The following is a 20,560-nucleotide window of genomic DNA, read 5'->3' on the forward strand; positions in this document are numbered from 1 at the left end:
TGCTACCCCTGAAGTATGGGCTTGTTTTCTAAAAATGTAAAGAAACCCAAACCCAATCCAGCTGTCCCATTCCATGGATTTGAGCATGTCATCGATACCAGGTGACCTTGTCTTGTGGCAAAGAACTCTTGGACCTTGTCAGTACAGAATGTGCTGCTTGGAACTTGGAGTCTATTGTCTCCCTCTATTTTTCTCTTTAAAAAGGAAGTATAATGTAAGTTAAGCTGAAGTTCAGAAATGCATATATTTTACTTAAAAACATTCATCTGTTCAAAATTCAAAATAAACTTTATGGGATACAACAGTTTGGTTCTTTTTTTTTAAATAACATTTCATTCAAACTGTATATAATTCATTGAAGTATTCGTACAGCAAACAATGGTTAACCCTTGAAAACCTGTAGAAAAAGATTTTCACACAAAAAAAAGGAAAACCAAAAGTGAGGTCTCACACCCACACACTCAGCCCAGCACACACACACACTCAAGCACCCACGCACCCACACAAGGCTGCAGCTAAAGCAGAGAATTGGAGGCCCAAAAGGAAAACAATGACTGATTGTTCTATCTGAGAGTCCAGGTAGCTCAGGAAAAAAAACCCAAAAAACCAAAACAACCCCCCCAGAGTCCTCTGAGTAAAGAAACTACCTCAAGAAAATTCTCAAGTGCACTGGAGACCTGATCATTCGAACTGTTTCTGCAAAGCAGCTCCCTGCACCTGAGAAAAATGCAGCCCAAGGTGACTTGTGCAAATATAAGGAGTCAGGAGTATCTCCTGCTGTTCCTTAAGTAGACATGAGGGGTGTCCATAGATTCAATTATAATGTCTTTGATCATGCAAGGTACTGCTGGAGTGCTGTCTTCGCCCTGCAAGAAAGAACAACCCATTAATTACAGGAGTCTGGCTTCAGCAGCAGCAGCAGCTTCATGGGCAGGCCCAGAGTGTGCCAGCAGAGAGGGAGGGAGGATGGCTGAGGAAAAAGCTCCCTCACTTCGGAAGGACCTGGCCCATGGGGCAGAAATGCTCTGTGGGGCTGTAACTGTTAAAGAATCCACCTGGCATCCAAGGATAACCTGATCTAGCCAATGACACTGGATCCCAGCACCAACTGAGGCACTCCCAGCACGGCGGGGCTTGGGATGTGTGTTACACACACACCTTCCAAAATCCCTCAAATGAACAGTCACTGAAGAGTAGTTGCTTTCTGTAATACAGGTGTACCATGAAAAGCAGGTCTTTGAGCTGAGAAATCAAGGAGAGTCAACTCAGAACATACTAAAAGCACATCACTCCTGTCAGGAATCCTGTAGGAATCCTGGCCCCACTAAAAACATACAGTGAGGTGAGAGGGAGGAAGAAGCCAGTCTAATACTGGAATTTATGTCATCTAACATTGTGCAACATTTTTGTTAAGACAAAAACACCTCCCACCAGTCTGGGGTTACAGTTGCATCATCACATGGGCTAATTCTGAGCTTCCTCCCACCTGCAGTGAGAAACTTAGCTCTTCCTTTGTCCCCCACAGCTCCCAACCTGCTACCATGACCTAACAGACTTTTCCAGGAGCTGATACAACTCATCAACATGGAAGATTATTTATTTGTTTCTTCCCAGCTTCCTGCTGTGATCACAAGCCATATTAGCTCATGGAGGGGGCTGGTGTGGCAGTGGTGGGATATCAATATGTTCCTGATTATCACTTTCAGTGCTGATACTCTGGCACAGATTTTAAGATGAGAAGCCCTAACTTTACTACAAAGATGTCTAACACTAAAACATCTTTCATAAACCCAAGAATCTCAAATTTAATGCATTTTAAAAACAACTGCACAGTTTTGAGTTGTGTTATCTGTCTGTGACATCTTCCAAAAATCAGATTTTCTCCTTTATTTCACGGAAGAAATATGGGCTGTTGCTCACTGTAGGTGGGATAACTACAAAAGGTTAACACAAAGCCCCAGAAATTGTCAGTAGCTGTTTTGGTTTTACATGTTTGGGAAGCAGCCAGATGATCTCTGTGGATACTAACACAGGCAACAGCAGAGGTGTGTGCAAAGTTACTGTTGGGCTTAATTAGTTTAAAATAATTTAACTGAGATTAACAACTGTGGTGATGCTGTATTATCTTCATACTCACTTGTCACACAGATTTGGATCTGAGGACTGACTCAGTTTATGTAGAATATCTACTATTCCCATGTCTCGGAGCTTGTCTTGGCGCTCCTGTGAACCTGCAGCAACAAATCACATTGTTGGGAGTGGCACCAGCCCAAGTGTCTGCAGGACAGCAGAGAGGAGGGCAGCAAGAACCAGCTAAAGGAGGGGTAAGGAGCAATGTCCAGCTAGAGCACAGCCATGGAAACTCCCTCAGCTCTGCCTGCTTCCCCACGGAGCTCCAGCTTCTTTTGCTGTGCTCCATGTCCAAGTTTAGAGCCAAGAACATCTTGAAGGCAAGAATCTCTATCCTAAGGTATCCTGACTTCAGCTGTTTTATTCTCATCTCTGTGATTTCACAGGATTTGGATGCAGAGAACATTCCCCTGGCGGTGTTTCTGAGCCTGACTTCTGCCTCTCCTCCTCTCACCATATTCCCCTGAGCAGCAGCATCCTTCAGCTGCCTCCTGGTAACCTCCCCCTCTCCCATGCCATGACTCTTCTCACCCAATGCCTTATCCATTGCTCCCAGTTCCACCCACAAGTCCTTTAGCTGGTTTCAGCCCAAGCCACTCCAGCCATCCCATGCTGTGGAAAATTTCTTTGCCAGAAATCCCCTTCTAATCCATTTATTCTCTCCAGTGAACCTGTTCCCTCCAACAATGGGTTTCCATAGCCCCTGCAGGACCTGGAAGCTCTTACAAGAATTCTCTTTCACTCCAATTGTTTTGAGACTTCACAGAAATGCTACAGGTGAAAACCTCCCACTGTGCCTCTGCAGCTCCTGTTTATTGTCACTGTGTCCTTGTGTCTCCCCCAGAACAGCTCCCTGCAGTCTCCTCTGTGTCTCCTGACCACTCCCACGTATTCCATCCTACACCTATAATGATGTTTCCCATTATACTTTGGATCCCACTGCACTGTGCACTGCAAATATTGATTGCTGAGCAACAAAAGCTTTTTGATCAGGATAGTAAGTTGTCTGTGCATTAAGAAGGAGGGTTTCTTACCTTCCTCTTCATTCCATATGAGATTAGATATACAGAACATGGCAGCAAGCTGTAGTTTAGCATTTGAATGACTCTACAGAAAAATAGAACACAAGTTTAGAAGAAGAAATTCAGAAATTCACAAGGCTTATATTTTGGCATTCATCATGTAATAAGATAGCAAAGCTGGGACTAATTCTTATCTACAACTTCTCTCAAAGATAGGGCCATAATATAAGGCACTTGAGTAGTGGTCAATCACTTCCTTCCAAATATTTACTAACGTCTCCAAGATATGCCTTTGCCAAGTTCATGAAATGTTTTCCATGTAGATGACGCCCCTGTAATGTTTTTATGGGAAATAAGCCCTGGATTCTCCTTTTAGCCAGTTCCTTTGTATGCCTCTGCTATACAGAACTGCACTTATGCCCCACTGGTTATATGGAAATTAAGTGCATGAGAGTGAACAATTCACAAAACAAAATCCTAAAGCACTTTCCCCTTATCATTCCTGCAAAAGACCAACACAAATCCTTTAAGAGAAATCCCCCCTACCATGTAGTATTTGATTTTCTGCAGGATGTCATCATTGGTCATAATCAGTTCTTTTGCTGTCGTGCCATCTGCTATATTGGCAAGGATACACAATGTCTGAAAGAGAGAAAAACTGGGAAGTTATTTGGCCCCAGATCACATCCCATGATTTATACAGCTTCCCTGACAGCTCTGAACTCGAGACAAACAATTCCTTTAATTATTTTAATATCTTTAATCTGGAGTTTCCAGCTTGCTCACATCCAGGGCCAATGCCAAGGAGTTACCAGCTGTGGGGAGCAGCTCTGGCCAAAACCACTCATCGCCATTTTAAAGTGAAGAGCAGCACTCATTAATTCATTGCAAGGAAGAACATTTTAAGTCTCTTATAGAAATCTGTGACATATAGGAAAGAATAAATGCCCTGGAATATAGAGCAGTCTGTTCTTCAGCAGTGGCTGGGGGAAAAGGAAAAACAACAAACCCCAACCATTTCCACCCCGTTCTTCAGGTCAGGAACAGGCGAGACAGAGGCTCTTCTGCTGATCTGGCAGAGCAGTAATTTGGTCTCAACAAGTCTAATCACAGTTGTCACCTGCACAGGAAACTCCAGCTACTTCTGCAGCTGGTTATTTCTTGCAAATTAGAGGAGCCATCCCACAGGATGCCCTTGAAGCATGGCACTACCTGCACAGAACTTTGACTGGCACAGCCCCTTCCCTGGCTCTCAGGGGCACCAGCAGATGCTCCACAAGCTCTTTCCCAAAGAGCTCTGGAAGAAGACCATTTTTTCTGGACATACTGGGAGGACACTGGAGCATGATCAGCACTTGCATGGTGCTTGTGTCTAAGCTGCACTGCACTGTGTCAGCAGCTGCAGAGACTAATTACTTCCAAGCTGCTAATTACATCCTGATGAGGCCAGCAGTGACAGAGACAAGCGCTGTCCTGCTGCAAGCAGGGGGTCTGGTGTGCAGACAGGTAGTACTGGATTTTGAAATAAGAGCCAGCTGCGCCACAGGGACCAAGGAAGAGCTCAGTGGATAAAGGCCCCAGAGCCCATATTCAGCCCAGCCCTTTCCCAGAGCATTTCCCAGGTATGCTGGTTCTCTTGCACAGTGATGGAGAGGCTTGGCACGGTAAATAACCTGTGGCAATAAAAGCCATTCCTGTCACCACAGCTTTATCAGGAAGACCTATTTAGAAAGACACACATGGTTAATTCTCAGCTGTTTCAGATCCATGGTGTCACTAAACTTGCTAGCAAGTCTTTGGGGATTGTTTTTTGCTAATTTTGCACTTAAATCAACAAAGGAGGACTGTTGGCCTTCAGCCTGTCCTTCCCTGAGCAGGGATTTAGTCCAGCTCTACTCCTACAGTCATTTCCTGTGCTGTTTGCTGCCCATATCCAACCCAAGCCAAAGCAATCCTCTGGCATCTCCCACAGCTTCTTGCTGCCCCCATCCTCCCCCAGCACACCCTGTATGAGGCTCTCCCACTGCCTGTCCTGTCTGGCACAAGAGTTATCCAGCCAACTCCTGCTCACCTGTCCCCTCACTGCTGCTTCAGCACCCCCACAGCAGCTGTCCCTGTACACTGGTTCCAGGATGCCATTCTCTGCTGGCCATCTCTTCATTTGTCAGGGCGGGTCCCTCCCCACTTTTTCCTGAGCTCCACCAGGATGCTCTTTGCCCTGCTAGTGCTTCTCCTTCTCTTCCTAGTGCCCCCTTCCTGCCATGCAATGGCTCCAATTTAATTCTTCTACCTTCACATCCCTCCTCTTCGCCAAACCTATGTTTGCAAAACCAATCTGAATTCAGTTCAAACAATACTGCAACAATCCATTAGAAAGAAAAGCATTCTTGTAGGTACTCAAGGTATTCATCTGACAGATCTCAGTAAAATATTCACAGCACATCATAATCCCAAACAAAAATGACATGTTGTGAACACTAAGCACTCTTTGCTCTCTTTTATTTTATTCTGCCAAGACAACACAAAACAGAAATGGTACCTGCTCTTTGACTTCTATATTGTGCTCCCCTTCCAGAATGAGGGTCACTGCTTGCATGATTTGCTTCCCATGAGTGCTCATTATGTAGTCTATGTGCTGCCAAAGCAAGGATGAAATACAGTTAGTGTAACTCCCCAGACATGAAGGGACATTCCCGCTTGAATCACTCCAAATGAGGAGCAGCAACCCTGCCCACCGAGCACTGCTCCCAGTGAGCTCTCCCAAACCAAGGATTTATCACAGCAGAAACACTCTTCATGTGAGCCTGCTCCTGTCTGAGAGAGCATCATACAGGCCTCAGTGGTGCTTTCCCTGTCACCTGCAGGGAAGACACTGCTGTCCCAGTTGCATGGAGGCCAGGCTGAGGACTGAACCCTGCTGACCCAGTGTGATGCTGCAGTTAGAAACAGCCACTTCTGTTCTGATAACCAGGGGGTAATATCAGAGAGGGGTGAGAAAACAGATGTTTCTTCTCTGGTGTTTGCTACTCTTGCAGGGACACTGTGCCCAGGTTCAATAGCCACATTTCCAAAGCCTGAGAGGGGACAAAGAAATAAGCCAGATGCATTGCTTATTGTCTGGGAAAAGTGCCCTAAGTTCACAGGATCACAGCTCAAAGGTCACTTGATGACAGACTATAAACACTAGAATATAAGAGAAAAGATTAAACAAGATCTACTGGATTAACTGATACCAAACCTCAGGAGTGGCAGCAAACAGGCACCAGAGGTGACCAGCACACAGCACACTATAATTCTTTAAGACCTCAGGGATTCTTGTAGGACTTCTTAAAATTGCTAATAATGGGATTTCATTGGAAAGCTGCTGGATGAGTTATTCTGGGTAGAGGCTGAAAATGCCTGGTTCTGGCTCTAAATCCTACCACAGGAAGCAGTGAAGCTGGCACATAGCTCCAGATGGAGAACACCTTAAGTGACAATGAGAATTGTCAGGGTGAATTCAATGAATGACTGGCTATTAAATATTTTTTCACAGTAAGACAGAGCTAATTTTCTATGAAGGTTATTGAGACTCAATGAGTACAAATATCAGAAGATTTTTTACAGTGACCTTTTTATGGTAGAAACACAATATGTGATAAATGCACATGGGTTTTTTCCCCTCAAAAATGTTGGCTTGCCAAATATTTGCTACATGTTTTCCCTCTGTTCTTCACAGGGAATTATCCTTTTCTTTTTCTCCACAAGTATCTCTCTCCCCCTGTCAAAAACAACTCACGGGCTTACATTTTCCAACTATTTTATTTCGGGGGGTAAAATGAATGTCTGCATTTTGTAAGTGCACAGTCCCACAGCCAAATGCACAAAGCCAGTACTATCTGTGTAGCTGGATAAGAAGTATTTCAAGTGCCAAGGAAGAAAAAACACAGGTATCTCTAAGACCTGGACCTTTCCATACACTGACTCAACGGTGCAACCCTCAGTGCTGTTCTGGACAAGTTTCACAGAGAAATTGCTATGAAAATAATGTTGCTGAAAGCTAAATGCAATGGAATTGAACATTTTAATTTAATGTCTAGCTTTAATAATAATTGCAATGTTTTCATGGATGCAGAGAATTCTTTCAAATGTTTTCTCACACTGATTTGCACATTTGGTTACAGATATTTGAATAAATCCAAGTGGTGAAACAGAAAAATAACTTGTCTTGCACAGAAGTGCTGCATTGGCTGCATGATTGATCAGCTTCCAGAAGGTCTGTTTGCAGCTCTACTTACTGGGCGAGTGGAGAGAAGATTCCTGAGCAGTCCCAAAGTTTTCATCAGAACATTTACATCGGAATCAGAAAGCAACTGAAACAACTGCTCTGTGCTCAGACCTCGCAGGATGTCTGACTTGATCTTCTGTTCTGCTTGAAATGCCATATTCTGAAACAGACACACTTTTTAATTGATTTTTTTTTACCTGAAAGCCTGGGCTTTCACTCTTTTAGTAGACTATTCCCTACAAGAATATATCCTTCCTAAATTAATCTTGCAAAAAGGCTGTAATTTATGAGCAACTGCTACACAGTGAATTCCATTTCCACATTGTCTTACACCTGACCTGGTTATTACCTGCTTTTATTTGCCCCCTGGCATGCTACTGACTCCACTTAACTGCTTCCCTGAATGACCTTGGCAACAAAATTGGTACCAGAACTGAAGAATTTATTTTACTTTATGGACTAATAGATGAAGTGTTCCAGGCTGATGCTGCTTTTCTTCTGCAGTTCAGTGGAAAGACAAGCCAGATTTCAATTATGTCGTTTTTAATAACAAGTTCCATGAGATATGTTCACAAACTTTTTAAGGAGCACACTCACAAGTGGTCCTTCACTGGGGTGTCCTACTCACCATCAACGCCCAGATGCCGTTCACTCGCAAGGCAAGGTTTTCACTCTGGGTTAAACTACACAGAAGTTCTATGGCTCCTGATTCTAAAATAGGCTGAAAGGAGGAGGGAAAAACACATCTTTACAACACTACTTAGACTAAGTGCATAAATGAAAACATAAAAAATATAGTGCTTGTATCTTATTCTTGAGCTTGCAACATGCCCAGGGCACTCACATGAGCTGGCCATGCACACCCCATAACCATGACCACTTAAAAGTAGATTTTTATGAAAAAAAGTCAGGACAAGGCAGCAGCTGCCTTCTCCTACGTCTCTGTGTTTGTAGAGACACAGATGCACACACATTTATGTGTGTATATACCTCATCACACGCTGCTGTGGTATTGCACACACATCTGCCACACCCCACAAGCAAATGGGTTTTCCTAGAAACTTCCAACTCAGGACTGCTCTCCAAAAACAATCTTCCTTCAATCACATCATTTTGGGTAATAAGAGGGATATATGTCACTGTTTAAAAGAGGTTAAGGACAATGAAAGCTACTTGACACTGTGCTTGACATTAAATCTTTGTGTCCTGTAATCAGACCAAATGAAAACCCAGGACAAAAACTTCAGCATAATAAAGAAAACTGTAGACTTCTTGATTGAAATACAAACCCTTGTAGTATCATCTTTAAATGACAGGAAAAATATCAATCCATGCACTTTTCTTTCACACTGATTAATGTACTGAAAGTGAAGTTTGGAACAACTGCCTTCCTCCTGGACTGAATTCACTGGTTCATCCAATGAAAACAGGAATGCGTGGAAGGGACTGGATGCTGCAGGAGCAGCAGCAGTTTGTGCCCAGCTCACCTGGTCCCAGGTGCTCTGCACTGCAAGAACCTGCCAGGGATTTCACCACAGTCCCAGGGGCTGCTCCACGGCCACAGCACTGGGAGACATTCCCAAACTGGAATGACCCAGCTCTTCACAGGGTACAACACAGAGCCACTTCAGCTTTGCTCATTTACTGCAGTGACTGGTGCTTTATACACAACTTTCAAAGTATTATGTAGAAGAAAAGGGTGCTATGTAAAAAAGATCAGGTGCCTTATAGAGGCTTTCAAACCTAGTACTTCTAAATACTCCTTCCCCTTACACAATCAATTTTCTTTTGGCAATGATGTTTTTGACATGAACCGTGTATCCTGACAGAAAATCCAGTATTTCACTCCAATTTCAAGTGGAAACACTACAAAAAAAACCAAACAAAAAACCCAAAAAAACCCCACAAAAATAAAACCAAAACAAAACGAACCAAACAACAACAAAAAAAAAACCAATAAAAACCAACCAACCAATAAGAACAAAAACAAACCCAAAAAAACCCAAAACAAAAACAAAAAACCCCAAACAAAAACAAACAAACACAAAACCTCAAACAAACAAACAAAACAAAAACAAAATGAAAAAAAAAACCCCACCTGACCTGCAGTCTGCTAAAGAAAGCCCCATGGCCAGTGAACTGTGCTTGGCATTATTTCAGTTAGTTTTCTGTCTCACAGATATGATTGAAACTACCAAGATCAACTGATAATTTGGTAACCCCAAGTGCCCTGCAGGATCCCACATACAGCACAATCTTGCAAATATTTTCTGTAATTACAAAGTATTTTAGACTTGGGGAATTGCTGCACTGCTATGGAGTGTTGATCTGTGGGTATGATCTGTATGAAATACAGACTCTGCAGAACCAGATACCCTGTACTGTTCATCTGAGAACAATAAAAACACAGGACTCAGCTATGCCAGCATTTTCAGCATTACAGTAGCAGTAATTCTCTAAGACAACAGATCACATTGCAAATAATCAGTGTGGTTTCTTCTTGCTTATGATCTTTTTAGATAATAGTGTTTTACAAGTAAAAAGAAAATGACAAAACTTCATGTCTACTTCTTTTCTTTGAAGACCAAATTAACTGTCACAGCAGTGTAAGCAGATGATTTTTTTGTTCCCAAGCTATCAGTGGCACAGGCTCTGTAACATCACAGATCTGTGACATGTCACAAGCAGTGGCTGCCAATTAACACACCTTTATGCTAATTTATCCACTGTGTAATCTCACTTCAGGCCATCCCCTCTCCCTGCTGCTGGCTAAGTACTCACCTCCTTGCTTGGAGAGAATTCCAGAAGAAGATTGCATAGCGTGGAAGATGCTACTACAAGAATTTCATTTGGAGCATTCTGTAAAACCTGCAGTCACAGAGGGGAGAGAGAGGAATTCTGTCAGTAGGATGATGAAGAGATTACTGAAATGGAATACCTGGAATTATGCTGTAGCTGGATATTCCAAACTTCAGGAGGTGCTTTGATGCTAGCAGTGCAGACCCAGACATGATGCCCATCACAGGACAAGCTGGAGCAATGCATTGTTTCACAGAAGGCAGATTTGAGAGCTTTTAGTCCAATTCAGTAGAAATCAGTGGGGACAATCCCTGTGTAAAGGACATATGCAGAGGAAGCTCCAGGAGGAGGAGCCTTTTCAACCCCTCTGTACCTCATGCTCAGCACAACACAGCAAATTTCCTCAGGAGCACCCCCTCAGAGGAGCATAGCCTGGGACAAGTAATAGTCCCTCATCTCTGTGTGGATCTCCAGCAGCACCAAAACATCAATTCCTAAACCAGGCATGTTCCTCCCTTGTCCACTACTGCCAACACCACCTTCTGTGCTCTGGCCATTTCACTTCTGAACAGTCAAGTCAAGCTCACTTCAGGAGATTCCCAAGGGTGTCAATACTGCCCAAGCCTTCAGGCGTGCTAGCAGACTTGGTCTGTTCTCCATTTTCAAGGTCTAAAGGATGTTGAAACTGAGAAATTGGTTTATTTATATCTATCTACGACAGTGACATTACAGGATGAGAGATGACATATCCTGCATACTTGCATCTCACTTCATCTTGAGGAAAATTGCACTATATGATAATGTGTCTTTTTAAAGGTCTTTCTGAGCTCTTTGACTTAAGTTATAGAATCTGCAATGAGATGTAAGAGGTAGAGAATTAGAGGAGAAAATGCAGATCTAAATTCTCTTGCAGGATTCACAGACCAAGTCTGAACTGTGCCATCTAGTCTGAGTCTGAGATTAAGGGACATGTAGTCCTTGTAGTGTCCTGTGTGAACATTGGGAATAATTTAGCTTCACTCACTGATCTCAAAACCCCCCCCAAAAACAATGAAGAAAAAAAGGAAACAAAAGGCCAACCAAAAACCAAGCATGAACCACATGCTTGCTGCTGTTTGTTTTTGTTGATTCATGGCTCTCTTAGGAGAAGGCCATGGGATTTTGATTTCTAGGTAATTTGTATCATGCTTCTACAGCAAGGCATGCCAACTGAACAGACACCCTGTGCTCCCTGAACAGACCAGAACACTCCAGGCACCGAGACCTGCCTGTTCCTCACTTACCTTCATTAAAGGCTTCCATACAGCATGATCCTGAAAACTTGTCCTGAGCTGCTGGACAGAACGGGACAAACTGTGCAAACATCTGGAATGGAAGAGAAACCTTCCCTGTGAGACATGCACACCCCCCCAGACACTGCTGTGCACACCCTGCTGCTCCACAGGGATTACTGAGCTGGGAGGCGGGCAAGGAGCAGCCGGGGAAGAGCCCGGAGAAAACCCTGCAGCAGCCCAGCATAACTGCCCCTCTCCCAGGAGGGTTCCCAGCAGCACAAGTGAGTTCAGAGTGGCTCTCAGGCAGCCAGCAGGAGCTCTCCCAGGGGCAGCACACACAGTGACAGACAGAGGCTCTGCGTGGACGAGGACGGGCTCACCTGACTGCAGCCAAGCGCACCTTGATGCTGGACTCGGACAGGCCGTTAACGATACGGTCCATCATGTTCTCCGTCTCGATGATCTGCGCCAAAGAACTCGGGTCAGTGCACAGCTCTAACAGCAGCCATGGCTTGCTGGGCTTCTGGCTGCAGCATTTTCAATGTCACATGTAAAAACTGCAGCTAAAACCAGCACGCCACACTCTCTTGCCAGATTAAGTGGGAAGTTTTGTGTATCTGCAGACAATTCAGAAATTTAAAAATCTACATGCTGTGTTCCACTCCAGCTTTTAATCATCAAGGAACAAGAGGGTGTTTTATACACATATATATACACACACACATAATATACATGAATTACCCTTAATGTCATATTAAAATGAAAGTGAGCATGTGTGAGTGCACACAACATACACAAACTACAGATCAGAGACAGGTTGTAGAACTGTGGGGATAAAAAATATCCAGTGGCTCATCTGCCATATTTAGACAAGGCCAGCACAAGTACTTAAGACCAGGATAAAAGGGAGTTAATACCCAGATGAATTATGGATTTTGCATAATAAATCAACTTTGGCATGTACACACCCACTGCTTATTAAAAGCTGTATAAAAGAAGGATCCTCACTATTAACTAAAGCAACAAAAGAGGAGTTTATGAGGTTGAATTTTGGAGATCCTGCGTGGTTCCCCACTGATAAATCCTCCTGATGTTAACTTTTCCCCCTGTGGTTTCCTACCCCCTTCCTTCTGCTTTTCTCCTTTAACCAGCAAATAAACTCAGAAAACATTCCTGTCTCCTGCACTTGCTACATGACACTGCAAATCCATGATTAATTTTTAAAAAATGCTCCTTTTAATCATTCATTTATTAAGTTCCCTCCACTTTCCACACATTAATTTTTAACGATGTGAGTGCTCCAAGCAGCCAGTCTCTTTGCTATGATGTTTAAATCACCAACTGCTTTGTTATGACAGTGCAAGGCCCCTTGGTCACTTGAGAATCATGAAACAAATTCTGACTTCGTTTCCCAGTATGAGCAGACTTTCCAGGGTTTATTGCTTTTTAAAACATTTGTTCTATAATAAGATAGATGAGAACAGAGGTGTATTATCTCTCTCAGAACACAAGTTGCAGAAATTTCTCATCTGCCACAACAATATTCCTTATGAGTAGCCAAGTACCAAAAATGCTGAGAGACAACTTCATGTGCTGGTCTAGTTCACCACTGTGAAGACGTTTACAGAACTAAACGTTACTTTTGGTATACTCTGATAACAAGACATTAACTTTTGTTCCAATTCCATGCACTCTGAGAGTTTATATTAATGGAGGAGAGAGAACCTTCTCATTTCCAGCTGTTTACACCGTAACAGGGCAAACCTCTGGGGGGTGGGAATTGCTGCCTCCAGGTGCCCCTCAGGCTGGGCGCTCGCCCACAGCCTCCCCAGGCTCACCTTTTTGCGGATGTCCTCGTCGTTGGCCCCCAGCGACGCGTAGAGCTTGAAGGCGGCCTGGCGCAGCTCGTGGGCGTGCTTCAGGTCGTGGTCCAGCTGGGAAATACAGCACAGGCACCAGGCTCAGCCACCAAAGCAGCTGCACTGGGATATTCTAATCTGTTCTAACCTGGTGCTTTTATCCACTCTCTTTGTCTGCCACCCGAGGGGCAGCCAGAAGCACAAAGTGCTCATGTCCACGTTTACCAGCTAAATGCAATAACCAAAGTTAAGAATAGGGTTCATTTCTCTGCTGAGTTACAGAGAAGACAACTTTGTCTTCAATTTGAGGCCAAAACAAGGTTAGGACACTATCAAGACTGTATTCAGGCAAAAATTATTCTTATCTCTCAACAGAAACTTACAGGAACTAGCCAGAAGGAGTGAAAAAACTCGGAGAGAATCAAGGGAAGTTTTAACAAGAGAACTGAAGCAAAAGCAGGAGCCAAAGTTGGTCTCTAAATCTCAAGCTGTCCATGTTAAGGAGGGTCAGGTTGGATATCATAGAAGGTTCTTCCCCCAGAGGGTGCTGGGCACTGCCCAGGCTCCCCAGGGAATGGGCACAGCCCCGAGGCTGCCAGAGCTCCAGGAGCGTTTGGACAGCGCTGCCAGGGATGCCCAGGGTGGGGGTGTTGGGGTGTCTGTGCAGGGCCTGGGGCTGGACTGGATGATCCTTGGGGTCCCTTTCCAGCTCAGGATATTCTGTGATTTTATGATTCTATAATTAATGGGAGCACTAAAGGCATCATAAAATAGTGGTGGTTTGAGGTTGACCCTGCTTGGAACAGCAAATTTGGGCTCTCAGATCTCCTCATGTTCTCTTCACTGAGAGTAATTCTGTGACTCTGACTGCCCTCAAAGCTCTGTACACCAAAGGGTTCTACAAAACAATGCAATCTTCAAAAGTCTACACAAAATGCCAGGAAAATACCAGTATAAAGTAGCAAAGTGCTGAAATAAAAGAAATGTCCAAAATTAAGCTCTATGAGTAATTCTCTCCAGTGCAGCTATATTGGAGCAGAAGCATTATATAATTGTTATAAATATTTTAAGCAGACAAGTTCTCTGTTTGGCAGATTCCTCACTCACTCCTCACGTAGTTTTACCTTACAGGGTGCAATTCCAAGCACTCTGTCCAAAGCCAGCACCCTGGCTGCTCCTCCCAGCTGGCTGCTTCTACAGACTTACTGCACACTCAGAGCACTGTCATAATATTTACAATTGCCCCACTCACTTTTGGAACCTGATCATATTTTTGATGCTACAGCAAACGTCCATAACTCCTCAGTAAGCTGCTAAACTTCTTTTTCCTTAGTTTTTTATACTGTAACTAATTTCTTTTATATTTCATTTGCACTTTTACATAGAATTCAAGAGGCTCTCTATGCAGAATTAACCCCATTCTATAAAGGTCAGGGAAATGAACCTATCTCTTGGGCCAGTTTCGGAAAAAAAGCAAAACTCTGTAATCTATTTTTTTGGGTACTTTCTAATAATCAGACTCAGTAAGACTCCAAGGTACATGTGGTCTCTGTTTATCCAACCTCTTGCAAGTGCAGATAACTCATAATACACAACAGTGCACGACACCCACATGTTTTTGTGCTTTAACACAACAGAACCCTCTCTGAACTTCAGATTTTCCACAAACCTGACCTAAGAATTGAAAACAAATCTCTCTTCAAGTGGACTATTATCTCTTATGAAGCTGAAATGTACTGGTTCCTGAAGGCAAGATGTTTAAACTTAGAGGATGGGAAGACCAGATATACACAGTTTGAGTGTGGATAATGAACTCTTCAGAAAGCAGTGACTGATGCTGGGAGAGCACAAAAGAATCAAGTTCTGCTGGACCTCTGGTCACCTTTCAATTGAGCATCTCAGGCATCGGGTTTAAACAGAACTAAAAAAGCCTATCCTGAGGCCATTTAGTTTTGGTTTTGCCCATTGTCAGAGGGTCAGAGCAGGGTCAGAACACACCCTCTTGATGTCGGTGATGGCGCTGACGGAGCTGGGGTACTTGAAGTAGTCAGCCAGCATGACGATGAGGTGGTCGGTGATGCTGGCCATCCTCTGCAGCTCCACGTCCGTCTCGATCAGGTAGGCCAGAGTCTCTGCCCCCTCCACCCGCTCCTCCAGCAGTCTGTCCTTACTGCACATTCGAACCAAGCATGGCAGAGTCTGCAGACATTAACAAAAAGGAGTTTTGAGTGCAGCTACCTTGATAAAGAAACTCCAAAGCAATGAAAGAACTGTCCTACAGCAATGCTCAGCATTGTTCTTTAGGTAAGAACTTCCACACACGCACATTTCAGTGGGTGTTGCTCAGGCATTGCTAAGTGTACAATGGGCTACTTTCAAACAACTTCTCACACAGCCAAAATGATGAAATGTTTAGAAGTGACCATGGACAAAGCTTGACAAAACCTTAAAAAAAAAAATCCACTCAAAAGTTGGTATTTGCACAGGCTTGTTCTTATTACACACCAGAATCAAAAGTACCCAAGCTGCCCTCAAGAAGTACTTGACCCCTCCTGCCCTTCTGTGATCCAGGATTAACTAAGGACAGTGAAGTTAGAAATAATCTTAGGGTTCCTTTCCCACACACTGGCTGCCCAGAGCAGGAGGCAAGGCAGCAACACTCCTCAGCAGCATATTTGGTCAACCAGAAAAGCAGCTAACCTGGAATCCAGGTCCATTCTGCCTTCCCTGACATCTCCCCTACCTTGGCTACATGACAACAGTTTTGTGACACCTTCCCTACTGAAACATAAAAACCAGTCAAGTCATTCTTTACCTGAAGCTCAGTGAGAAGTACTTAACTCTGGAAAGGCCAATTCTCCAAGGGCTGGGACTCTGCTCACTTGAGCCTCCCCAATGAAAATGGATGAGGAATAACACTGAGGTTTGTGCTTATGCAATGCCACCAAGTTCAACAGAATTACTCTAGCAAATGTTGCTCAGAGTTATGTTTTGGGCACCTGAAGTAACATTTAGCCATCTACTTGACTGTTCAAATGATTAACTGGGTAAGTATCTTATCTCCATTGCACAGGAAGTAGGACTTGCCTACATATTTTAGAAACTAGATGCCACCTCAGGGATTATCATTGAGGTTGTGAATCTTGCAGTTAATCCAGTGAGCCAAAACAGCCCCTTCTGCATACCTGGACTTGAGGCAGCAGGGAAGACTGCACATAGGCTCTCAAAAAATTACATTCATGTGGAGTGAGAAAGAAAAGAAGTGGAATTCCATGTCTAAATCACAAAGACAATGTACTTCTTAATTCTTTCCAAGGTCAAATGGCCTGAAATGAGCTATTTCTTGGAATTCAAGGGCTGGGCATTGGTAAATCACTGGCTGCATGCACCCAAGAAACACAAATCTCATTCGACACTAAGCAATTCCATGTGCTTAAAGTTAAACAAAAGCAAGAATTCTGACAGACATTTTAACTGTTCCACTGGACCTACAGGTCAGTACAGTGCAATTAATGCACAGGAGGAGGGGGCTGTGTAGGGGTGTAAGATGGCAACCCACAATGCACACCTGGCCAGCAGATGAAAGTCTGGAAACGGACTGTGAAGATGGAGTATCTAATTTCCATGGTATGGCTGGGATGTGTCTGGGTTATCTGGACAGTTTCATTATTAGGATTCCAGAGAAATCATTTCTCTTCCCATCAAATCCATTATTTATCAGCCTCCTTGCCTTTGTCAAGGGATTTTATTTTTTCCCACGTTACAGGCCAACCTGCTACTCAAACTGAGCAATGAAAGTAAATTAAAACCATTTTGGAAGCACACAACACTGACTGGTCCCCAAATGCAGAAAGTTTGATAGCAAAGGGTCAATAACTCCTGAATGCTAAAGGGGCCATCACTTTAGTTCAGCAGAGGTCAAAGGATTTGTGGCTGGATTAACCACAGGGACACCATGTTATCCTGGAACTATGAGCTCCTGGAAGAGGAATCACTGGGGTGGTTGGAGCAAGGCAAAGGTTCTGTGCCTTCCTTCTCTCCTCACTCTTTTGTCTAATCTCAAGTACAACAACACATTTAATTCCACAGCCTCAAACATGGATTTGTGCTGAAGCAGCTTCCATGAGGAAAAAAATGCTGCTGTTGCTGTGAGGCTGGCCCAAGCAAATCCCTTCCCAAAGGTCTGAAAGGATGGTGGTTTTCCACAGGGCCTGTGCAGCCCAGCACATGCAGCTCCACAGGGCAGCGTCCAGCTCCCAGCAAAGACCTGCCACTGCCAGCAGGCCCTGCTCCCTGTCCCAGGGCACAACAGCTCTGCAACACACACGTCCTGACTGGGACCAAGGTGTGGCCCAGGGTGCAGCACAGTGCAGGGGATGTATCAAGGGAAGAGACTTCCAAAGAAGAAAGAGCTTTGCAGCAGAGATGGGTTGGGAGAAAGGAATTGTAGCCCCCAGTCTGCAGGTGTTGTATGGAGGGAGAAAGGAGAGCAGAGAATTGGAGTGTCAATTTGGAACAAAGGGAGAAGGATGCAGCTTGGCTTCCTCAGCTGTGCAGCACCAGGTGCCTGTGCAGAACAGATGCCAATATGCACATTGGAATGAATTGTACACTGCATTTTCTTGCACAAAAAGACAGGAGGGGTGGGCCTTTGTCTCAGCCAACATGCAGATTTTTCATCTATTACTTGGAAACAAAGGGAAACCAGGGAACTATTTTTTTAAATTAAAAAAAAAGTCAGGAGACCTTGGTGCTTTGAAATCTTTGGTGCAACAGATTTTGTGCTACTTTTTATATGAGAAAATAAAACCAGGATAGACCTACATGAGCAAGCCTTTTGAACAGAGAACTGTTTAAGCAGCTGTCGTGGCTAGCACAAGAAGAAGAATTATTCCATATTTACAAGGTGGTTGAAGCAGGACACAGCTCACCTTCAGAACGATGCAGGGATCGTCCGTCCGTATTGCTCCGGCTCTGCACATGGAAGTAAGGCTGCAACAACACAACAGGACACAGTCACCTACCATGGCTTTGATGCACTTCAGCTGCTGCAGAGCCCCTGTCCTAATGAAACATCCTCCCCTGTGTTTGATTTAAATGCACCAGAGCTTACTAGGCTTGGGCACACAAACTCCTACAGGTGCACTTTCAAGCAGGTTCTCAGTGCAGGACCCCTTGCTGGAGCACTGATCAATACACACAGCACACATCAGCCACAAAGGGTCACACCACTGCCTTCACTGAGCCCCAAACCCAAAAGGAACAACCTGCACTAAGGTAAAGGTGCAACACACCCAGACCTTCCTGTAAGTACCTGCCGCTGGGGTGTGCGGCCATCAGGAGAGAACCAGCACAGGGCTGGCAGCCTGACAGCTCAGGCACAGACACCCAGGCCCTGCCCCAGCCCAGGAGAGGTGGAATTGCTGTGCTGCCTGTCCACAGGCAGGGTTTTACACACTGCACGAACCAGCACACCCTCACTAATGATGAGCCCAGCCAAGGCTCTGACACTGCACCAAGCCAGCATTTGTTCCTTATTAGACAGCAGCTCATAGTGGATATGACAACCCCAAGGTCCCACTGGCACATAGCATCAGACAAATGCCAAGTTCTTTGTTAATGTACTTGTAAAGTGCCCCAAGCTACCAGAGATGCAAAATAGTTCACCCACCAAAAAAGTGTTTTACTTTGAAGTGGTTTAGTTTTTACCTGCTCTGCTACAAGCAGTGCAATGGAGCTGGAGGGGAACTGCTGTGCACCAATAGCTTTTGTTTTAGCTTCTGAACTAACCATTCGAACTGGCTTTTACCATGCCACAGTCAAAGTTAAAAAATACAACTGTATTTCAGTAAAGGTGACTTTAAACTTTAACATGTTTGGACCCTCAGTTGGGCAGGCTGAAGTTGTACACAGGGTCAATCAGAACTGCTCAGATAAGGAGTAGCAAGCAACATGCTCATATAACCATGGTGTGTTTCACCACATCCCTGAACTCCTTCCAAGGGCCCAGAGTGAGTTCTTTCACCTCTGCAAGGCAACAACACTGATCCCTGTTCTTTAGCCACAGCTAAAAACCCCACAATCAGAAGTCTCTTTATATATTATTTCTCAGAAAGTAACAGATACAACTCAAATGTTAGCACAGAGATCATCTGCTAAATTTTTACTGCCCAAGCCTTGCAGCTGGCAGCAGGAAACTCATTTTCACACTTGCACAATGAGGAGGAAAGCACCCATCCTGCAGCTTGCCATTTAGTCCAGTGAGACCCTATTTGCCAGGCAAAGTAGCTCTATTTCAGAAATGAAAGAAAGTAATTTTTTACTTCAGGTAACATAGGCTTGGCTTAGCTGGAAGCAATTCTGGTGATTTTAGCAGAAAAGGTTACTCCTCCACTTGCAGCTGCAGAGCACTCTCCCAAGGGGCTTCCTGCTCTTCCCTCTGTGCCAACACTGCTGCTCAAGGGAAGGATCTTTGCTCTATTTCAATCAAGAGATATTGCCTTGAATCTTCCAAATCTACTTCAATTGTTGATGGGGAAAAAAAGGGAACTTAGTCTTGTATGCCAGTCTGGATTCAAATAGAAATTTTAGAGAAGGTTCAAAAGGAAAAAACCCTTCTAGATCTGTATTCCAAGGAGTCTAATGATAAATCAGAGGAACTGCAGATTAACTGACTGAAGCTGGCAAGGCAGGAGTGAAAGCTAATTTACAAGCAGAAAAAAAGATGATCTGTGACAATTTCACCTACTACTCTCATTAGGAAAAAGGAAGAGAGAGTCTGGCTTGGAGGCAATCAGGTAAGGGATGGACCTACAGCAGAAAAACCAGCAAGGCTTTGCAAACTCCAGAACTGCTGTAAAACTGAGAGCCCTAAGAAGGATGAGTGCCTGTGGACTAATTAGAAACCCAATCTGAAATTCAAGATACTGCTTTGTCTGCCATTTTCCCACAATTTTCTTTTGTTGCTTTTCACTACATCACTTACTTTCGTGCTTTAAAAGGTCCAGCTGAGCCAAAGTCAACAACAGCAGAAGATGGGTTGTGTACCCAATTCCTTCAATCAGCAAAGAACACCAGTAGACCTGGGAGCGTCCATCCCAGAACAATTCTTTTAACTCCAACCTGTCTTTATGACTTGTCAACTGCTTTGTATCTCAAGATTAGTAACAAAAATTAATTTTAAATATGTCATTCTCTATGTATTTTCTG

General features: G+C 44.0%; 1 protein-coding gene across 1 annotated transcript in view; it reads right to left on the reverse strand.

The window, feature by feature from the left end:
- Nucleotides 1–219: 219 nt before the first annotated feature.
- The window catches only part of ARMC8 (armadillo repeat containing 8), a 59,668-nt gene continuing 39,327 nt past the window's right edge, over nucleotides 220–20,560 (reverse strand). Inside the window, exons 9-21 of the mRNA XM_017729417.1 lie at nucleotides 18,283–18,343; nucleotides 15,350–15,550; nucleotides 13,331–13,426; nucleotides 11,873–11,955; nucleotides 11,502–11,583; nucleotides 10,201–10,287; nucleotides 8,048–8,140; nucleotides 7,430–7,579; nucleotides 5,692–5,787; nucleotides 3,699–3,794; nucleotides 3,165–3,237; nucleotides 2,138–2,231; nucleotides 220–866 (exon numbers count right to left, since the gene is read on the reverse strand). Of these exons, the coding sequence (XP_017584906.1) occupies nucleotides 833–866; nucleotides 2,138–2,231; nucleotides 3,165–3,237; nucleotides 3,699–3,794; nucleotides 5,692–5,787; nucleotides 7,430–7,579; nucleotides 8,048–8,140; nucleotides 10,201–10,287; nucleotides 11,502–11,583; nucleotides 11,873–11,955; nucleotides 13,331–13,426; nucleotides 15,350–15,550; nucleotides 18,283–18,343 (1,246 nt within the window). The 3' untranslated portion in view covers nucleotides 220–832. The remainder of the gene's footprint in view (nucleotides 867–2,137; nucleotides 2,232–3,164; nucleotides 3,238–3,698; nucleotides 3,795–5,691; nucleotides 5,788–7,429; nucleotides 7,580–8,047; nucleotides 8,141–10,200; nucleotides 10,288–11,501; nucleotides 11,584–11,872; nucleotides 11,956–13,330; nucleotides 13,427–15,349; nucleotides 15,551–18,282; nucleotides 18,344–20,560) is intronic.

The sequence above is a fragment of the Corvus brachyrhynchos genome, unplaced genomic scaffold (genome assembly GCF_000691975.1).
Source record: "Corvus brachyrhynchos isolate BGI_N302 unplaced genomic scaffold, ASM69197v1 scaffold63, whole genome shotgun sequence".
In the NCBI taxonomy this organism is placed as follows: Eukaryota; Metazoa; Chordata; class Aves; order Passeriformes; family Corvidae; genus Corvus; species Corvus brachyrhynchos.